At 38.4% G+C, this 8013-nt stretch overlaps 1 protein-coding gene across 1 annotated transcript; it reads left to right on the top strand.

Moving 5' to 3' along the window:
- Window positions 1-1134: 1134 nt before the first annotated feature.
- On the top strand, window positions 1135-5341 carry LOC110894944. Its single transcript, XM_022142198.2, has 2 exons — window positions 1135-4162; window positions 4940-5341. The coding sequence occupies exons 1-2, from the start codon at window positions 1365-1367 to the stop codon at window positions 4941-4943; spliced, it is 2802 nt and encodes a 933-aa protein (XP_021997890.1). The 5' UTR covers window positions 1135-1364; the 3' UTR covers window positions 4944-5341.
- Window positions 5342-8013: the final 2672 nt, after the last annotated feature.

Genomic DNA, 8013 nt, shown 5'->3' with positions numbered 1-8013 from the left:
TCAAAATTACGATTTTACCCTCATTTCAAAAATATGTTTTCGTCCCCAGTTCAAAATAAAAATATGGTTTCCCTTCAAAATTATGATTTTACCCCCAATTAAAAATAAATTTACGTTTTTACTCCCAGCTAAAAATTTCAATCTTACCCGCGGTTCGATTTACCATTTTGCTCCGTTTAAATTTACAGTTTTGCCATTAGTTTTTCCCCTTAAAATTACGATTTTGCCATCAGTTCAAAGTTATGTTTTTACCCCCACATAAAAATAAATTTACGCTTTTACTTCTAGCTAAAAATTCCAAATTTTCCATCGGTTCAAATTTACGATTTTGCCCCGTTTAAATTTACATTTTTTCCATTAGTTTTTTTTTCTCACAGCCAAGTTACGATTTTGCTCTCAACTTAAATTTACATTTTCTCTATCGTTTTTGTTTGTTTTCCTGGTTACATTACAATTTTGCCTCCAGTGAAAATTACAGTCATGCCGGCAGCTGCCTGCGACTCCCTCATTGGTTCATTTAATTTAGGATTTTATCCCTGAATGAAAAATATGATTTCGCCCTCAGTTCAAAATTACGTTTTTCCCATCGTTTAGTTTTTTTAGCAAAACTAAAAAACTTTTTTTTAATTGGTTGACTCCGTTTAATTTTTTTCGGTATCAAGGAGCTGTCTAACACTCGCTCATTATTCCTGAAAAATTACAGTTTTGCTATGAGCAGAAAATTACGGTCTTATCATCGTTTTAGTTTTTTTTCCTAACAAAATTATCGTAGTGTTTTTTTAATTGATTGGAAATTATTCGGCTATCGCCTCGCAACGCGGACGGGGAAACTAATAGTTATGCCCACATTTACAAAGTGTAAGGGGCTGTTTGGTAGCCTCTTAATGACCATTCAGATGCTACCTCTTAATGGTTTAAAACCTCCGAATGAATAAGAGGTAACCTCAAGTCTGAATGGTTAAGAGGTAACCTTTGAATGGTAAATCATCACATGTCACATTCTTCTACCTTCTCATTGGTAAAATTCTTAATGATTCCATTAAGAGGTAGCCTTCTTAATGACCATTCAGAGTCTAACAAACAACCCTAATCTTAAGATTTTTATCTTGTTCCCTAGGGTAAAATTTGTACCAACAAGTACATTTCACATTCGACGCATAATCTCAGCTCAGCTTTGAGAGCATAAATAAGGTACGGTACTCTGTCTCCGATCCTAGGGTTTCGTCTTTCTTTACTTCTTTCTCCTACGTTACTCTCAACATATACCAACACTTAGGGTTTGAATTTTGTGTTTTTTGATATAAATTAGCTTTATTCATAGTTAATTGTTACTGATCTGATCTGATTACACTACACTCTGAAATATGAAAGAACAAACGGATGATCTGTTGTTGAATGTTAAGAAGTCTACTGTCACTGTTGATTCTACTTCAACTGATGTGAAAATTGATGATGTGATGGTAGATGTTGTCAGTGATGTGAGTGTTGATGATCATGGTGTTAGTAGGGTTGATTTGGAGGGATCCGAGAGAAAAACAGTGACTCACGATAAGGTTACGGAAGATAGTGATGATCGGGTTGTAAATTTGGAGAAAGTTGAGGTGGTGGTGAGTGAGGAGGGTGTGAAGGGAAGTGTAGAGGTTGTTCGAGAGAATGTGGAGACTGCGAACGGGTCGGATTGTGACGATCAGAAGCCTGGAAATGGGTCGGTTAATGGAGATTCTAAAGTGGTTTTTGAATCGTCAAGTAAAGAGGTTGAAGCTGGTGGAGGAGACGTTGAGGTGAGGGAATTGGTTGTGGTAGTGGCTGATGGAGATCATGTGGTGGAAGAGAAAACTCAAAAGGAGACCGAGGTTTTAGATTCTTTAAAGATTCCGGAGTCAACAGAGAATGAAGATGGAGTTGACCAAACAAACATAGAGAGTTTACAGGCAACAGTTGAAGCTACAACAAATGATGCTAAAAAATCTGGAAATGGTGATTCCAAAGTGGCTGTTGAGATTCAAGATTCCAGAAAGATTCCGGAGTCTGAAGATTCCAAGATGGATGATGAAAATGTTGTTGAAAATTTGGATCAGAAAGCTGAAGTTAAACAAATGAGCAAAGACGAAAGTTCACAACCAACAATAGAAGTTAGAACAGATAGTGTTTCTGAAGATTCTAAGATGGATGATAAATCTCAAATTTTTGAAGGAGAAATTGCAGTAAAAGATATAAAGGAGGATTCGGAAAGAAGCTTGACGAAGGAGACCGCTGAACAACCTACAAGGTCGGTTGAAGAAGTGGCTGAAGGAGATCATGTGATGGATGTTAAGACTGTAAATTCATCAAAGATTTCACATGCAGTTACTATGGCTAGTCTTGGATTAGAGGACGATGATGTGGTGGTTGTAGATGAGGTTTTAGAAGGGAAAAAGGAAGCTCGAGATAGTGTTTCTGTGGAACTGAGTTTGGCTTGTCCTGATTGTCAAAGTTTATCAGCTGAGGTAGTTAATGCAGGAACATGTGAAGTTGACCAGAAAGTTGAAGTTGACTCAACAATAGTAAATGATGAAGTTGCTGCATGCAGTAAAGCTGATGATGTGACAACTACTCATACGGAACCGGATTCCCATGTGCAAGTTTTTACTGACGGTGGGATTTTGATCGAAAATCAGAGCATGAAGGACAATGATGTGGTAGATAGCTCTAAACCTGATGAAGTTGCATACACTGAACCAGAATCCTCTATCGATAAGATGACACCTAGCTTTGCTAATAAAGTTGTAGAAACAGACATGAAGCCTGCAACTATTGGTGGTGATTTAAATAATATTCAAGAACATCAAGATTCCGCAGTAGGAGTTCCAAGCACCGGTGAGCCCCAAACTTATGACACACATGTTGTTTTACCTGCAAACACAGAGTTTTCATATGAAGAAGCTCAGATGGATAGAGGAGAGGATGCAGGGATGGACATTGATGAAGTACTCGCATGGAAAGATGAAATACCATCTGTACAAGAAGACGAGCAAAAGGCGGACCCCACTAATCTTTCACATGTTGAAAAGCAAGAAACAGAATCAAGTAGAATACAAGGTATAGACAAATCTGCAAGTGTAAACTCGTTTGAGCCCGATAAACTTGTGGACTATGTGAGACTGCTTGCAACGGTTCAATATGGTGAAGGTGATAAAACGGAACTCACAATGGCTAAGGCTCAGTTATCATCGTATGATCGGTTTAAAGGGCATCGTCAACTGGCCGAGTTTCAGTTATTTGGAGATTTGTTGGAAGCTGAACAAGTAATTAAAGATGAAACATATTCCGAAGATGGTTCGAAAAAACGAAAGGCTCTTGATTTCATATCTGATGGTTTAGAGAAACGACCGACTCTGCATACAGAAACAGTGGCGGCTGATCACTTAGCCGGAAACAATGTTTCTGTTCAAAATCCGGGACCCACCCAAATGGGCAATGAAGCAGATATGCTATCACAACTTCACTTGGCTGCACAGGATCCAATGAAGGGACACAATTTTGTAAATACCATAATCCCGCTTTTTAAAGGTCACCGAGCAGCTGTTTTGAGCAAGTCTAGGAAGCGAAAAACATCAAATGAAAACGAATCTGACGAGTTTGAATTTGTTGATGTTAATGATTCTTATTGGACGGACAGGATCATTCAGAACCATCCTGAAGAGCAGGCGCTGCAAGAGAATCTGAATGGAGGTGGAGTGCATCAAATGGTGGCTTATGAACAAGAAAAACCACCTGTGAAACCGGCGCGTAGATCAAACAAAAAACGTTTTTTTAGTAGTAACCATGAACTAGAGGCGAATGAACAATCAGAGCTCATAAAGAGGAGGCAGCAAAATTTGGCAACAGAAGTTTTGATGAGGTTTGCAGATGGAAGTTACTTCCCTTCAGAAATACATTTAAATAAAATGTTTAGACGGTTCGGGCCGTTAATGGAGTCAGAAACCGAAGTCGATAGGCAGAGTGGTCGGGCTCGAGTGGTGTTTAAAAAGTGTTCTGATGCGGAAATTGCCCATAGTAGTGCTGGAACATTTAACATTTTTGGTTCCATCGGTGTTCATTATGAGCTTAATTACACACCATTGATCTCATATAAGCCATTACCCCTGCCATTGACACAAGGACAAGATCAACCACATGCACGGTAATTCTTTCCAGCCAGCTTCTGGTAATTTACTGTTATATATCTTTTAACAACAAAAAAAAGTTAATATCGAATTACCCCTCCAAATACTTCAAACCTTAGATTTACCCGTTTCATAAAATAACCATATAGGGGTGTTCAGATTCCATTGAAACTGACCGAACTGTCCAAACTGAGGCAAGTTGGGCCGGTTTGAGATTCAAATGGTTTGTTCAAGGCTCGGTTTTTGCGGTTTGGTGGGTTTAACGGTTCGGTCCGGTTTGAGACTTGGTACCAGCCGCGTAACCCAAACCGGCCTTTTAACCTTTATTAATTATATATTTTTTTCATTTTTGGGATGTGTAGTCATGTATATTATAGTCGTAAACCATTTTTAGCATTTTGAAATTTTGAATACTAACCAATGATTTTTTTTAAAAATTAGATACATTGGTTAAAACCGTCAAACCACCCAGCCAACCATACCAGTTTTTGTCGTTTGGAACTGTAGTTAGTGCTTTGACCCAATTTTTTTTGCAAACTCGGTTGCACTGGACCATGAATACCCTTAGGACCATTATACCCTTTTCTTTCTTCTTAAAATCCGAACTCTACAAGTTTTAAGGGTAGGGTACAAATGTCATAAACTTGAAAATGGGTATATTTGATATTATGATTTTTTTTTTTGGTAAATATGATATTATATCAATTATCAAGTTTAGAAGGTACCAAATATGTGATTTCTTATGTTAACATAAAGCATAACATTTATATAACATGACACGATTCACATTTCAGCTGATGAAAACAAGATATACAACGACCCGTGCTCGTTAACCAGGGCTATGAGTGTACTGTTGTATGAGTATCCTATAAAGATTCAACCGGTGATGAGAGTTATCATGTCTATGGCTTATCTCTTCTTGTGAGCAGCTGTTACTTTAAGGAACTCTTTGATTTTTTTGAGGTTTTGCCCATAACAAAAGTCTGCATCTTCTGGAGCTACAATGAAAGGCAAGTATTTGTATTTGTACCAATGTAACTTGTTTATGTTTGAAAGCCTGCCTCAACGAATTACCGAGGCCAAACTTTATTCTAGATTAGTTTTAGCATGAGTTGTTATCTTTATAACTATTTTTATCGCGAGTTTGCTAAAGCGCGTGTGGTTCCTGTTCAAGTAGATTGTATTTTGCGCAGTAATAGATTTGTTTGTGTTGCCATAATGCCATCTAGGAGCCTTGAGCGTAGTAGGGATGCCAAAATGAGCATATCTGACGGGTCGGATAATTGCCTTTTTAAATAGCCCAATGGGTTTGTTTGGGTTGGGTCGATCCACCAAGATTTTCTCTTTCCAAATAGAATACTGTAATAGTGAATTATTTTAAGATTAAGACAGCTATATTGTTAAATAAACAATCTAGTCAGGAGGGTTGTAAACATTAATAACACTTTTGGATTACTTTTACATGTTGGCCTGATTGAAGATAAAACCAGCCTATTTGACCCGGATTTGATAGGATACTTTATTTTGATATTAGCCAAATTAGTTTGTATTTAGAGTAAATTACAAAATCATCCTTTATATATATACCAAATTTCAAAACTCGTTCTTAGCTTTTAAATTTGACGGGAATCATACTTAATGTTTACAAATCTTGCACGTTACATCATTTGGCCCTAACCCGGTTAATTTTAGATGTTATGTTAGGTCATGTGCAAGGCACATGAGGGGAGTTTAGTCTTTCCCTCCATTTATATCATCCCAAACCCTCTTGCCACCACCACCACCACCACAACCAACTTTTATTCACACCCTAGGCCACCATATAGCTCATTAGTCACCTAAAGTAGGATTTGAAACCAGATTACAAAACTAGGGCTATCATATCTTACCAGCCACCACTACCACCAGCCGCCCAAGCATTAGCTTGTTGCCATTCCGTTCAAAAACCTAGTCGTCGTCTTCATCTATATCGCAACTATTCGTCGGGAATCGTGTTTGTGGCCGAAACCCTACCTCACCAGAATAGCGACCTTTCCCCTTTTTGCCATCTGGTTTGGTTATAGTCATTGTGAGTCGACCATAGTACCATCGAGAAACGCCATCGTTGCCAGGGATTTATGGCGGAACCTTAGTAGTCGTTGTTACTCGCGAACTGGTCATGGTGGATGTGGTGATGGTTGAAGGGTTCGTGGTGGAACCCTAATCCCTGGTGTGTGGTGGCAAGAGGTGCCGGTTGGTGCAATGGTGGATGTGGTGGTGGCAGGTCGTGGTTGTCGGGTGGTAGTGTACGTGGCTGGTGGTGGCGGTTTTTGCTGATGGTGGCGGTTTTTGCTGATGGTGGCGGTGGTGGATGGTGATGGTTGGTTGGTTATAGTAGGACCTGATTTAACAATAAAAGTTAACTGGGTTAGGGCCAAAGGATGTAACGTGCAAGATTTGTAAACATTAAGTATGATTCCCGTCAAATTTGTAAACATGACAATTTCTGTAATTTACTCTTGTATTTATAAAAGAAAAAAATGGAACTTAAATTGTGGGTGTTCATTATTCAAATCAGACTTAAGTCGCCGTAAAATTGGATCGGTTACAAATCAAGCCTGCTCCTCTCATCTCGAATTTACAAACCAAGCCGAATATTGAGCTCTAGTTTGACTTGGTTTTAAACCGAGCTAGCTCGGTTGGGTTTGTCTCGCTTACGGTGTTTGGTTTAAGTTGAAGTGAGTTTCTGAATCATAGAGAGGACAAACATTAGTTTTTGCAAAGCCAAGTGGGTTTCCCAGAGGAGATACCCTTAAGCCTTTGTAAACCAAGTGAGAAATATTTAAGATTTTCAAATAGCCTGTTTTTTTAACGAACTCTTTGATCCTTTCGAGGTTTTGCCCATACCAATAGCCTGCATCTTCTGGAGCTACAATGAAAGGCAAGTTTTTGTATTGTACCAATGTAACTTTTTATCTAGATTAGTATCTAGCACGCATTGTTATCTTTATAACTATTTTGATCGCGAGTCTGCTAAATCACAGGCAGTTCCCCTTCTGATAGATTGTATTTTGCGCAATAATAGATGTGTTTGTGTTGCCGTAATGCATATAGGAGCCTTGAGCGTAATAGGGGTGCCAAAATGGGTATATCGAACGGGTTGGATAATAGGTCAAAATGGTTTTGGTAATTAACTTTATAGCCTTTTTAAATGACCCCATGGGTTTGTTTGGGTTGGGTATGCCCACCAACATTTTCTCTTTCCAAATAGATTACTATAATGATGAATTGTTTAGATTAAAAAAGCTACATTGGGTTGGGTCAACCCACCAACTTTGATCCAGTGACCAATGGCTATACTTCTCAGTTGACACAGTTCTCAAAAAGCCAATAGACTCAACAAATACTCATGCCGCTTACGTTGCTGACCTCCCAACTGACCACTTAGTTGCTCACCCCGCTTGACCAATCAGTAGCTCGAGGCTACACACTTCGCTCAACCACTTCTCAAATCTTAAACCAAGTTTTTCAATCTGAAAAATCTCAACAGAAATTTAAGTCGCTCACGCCGTAGACCATTCCGGATCGACCTCATAATCGCGCTCAAGTTATGCGTCCTGAACCAATTTTTTGTTTCAAAATCATTAGATTGTAATAAACTTTTGAAATGATGTAGATTGTTCGTGAAGAATATATATACACATAACCACATATTTCAAAAATGAGAATACAAATGAATTAGGTTAAACAACCTATGGTCACACATTTGAAATGCATTCCTTATTTTCATAACATTAAAAGTATGAGCATGTGATACAAATGCCATATATACATTCCCCACATCATACAAGTTGATTTGCAATCTCTCAGGTCATCAAGAGCATACACG

Source organism: Helianthus annuus, chromosome 12 (genome assembly GCF_002127325.2).
Source record: "Helianthus annuus cultivar XRQ/B chromosome 12, HanXRQr2.0-SUNRISE, whole genome shotgun sequence".
Lineage (NCBI taxonomy): Eukaryota > Viridiplantae > Streptophyta > Magnoliopsida > Asterales > Asteraceae > Helianthus > Helianthus annuus.
Note: the sequence above shows the minus strand (reverse complement) of the source record. Positions and strands in the feature narration are given on the sequence as shown.

Coding starts and splice junctions, on each gene's coding strand:
- LOC110894944 (XM_022142198.2), top strand. CDS start 1,365: ATGAAAGAACAAACGGATGATCTGTTGTTGAATGTTAAGAAGTCTACT.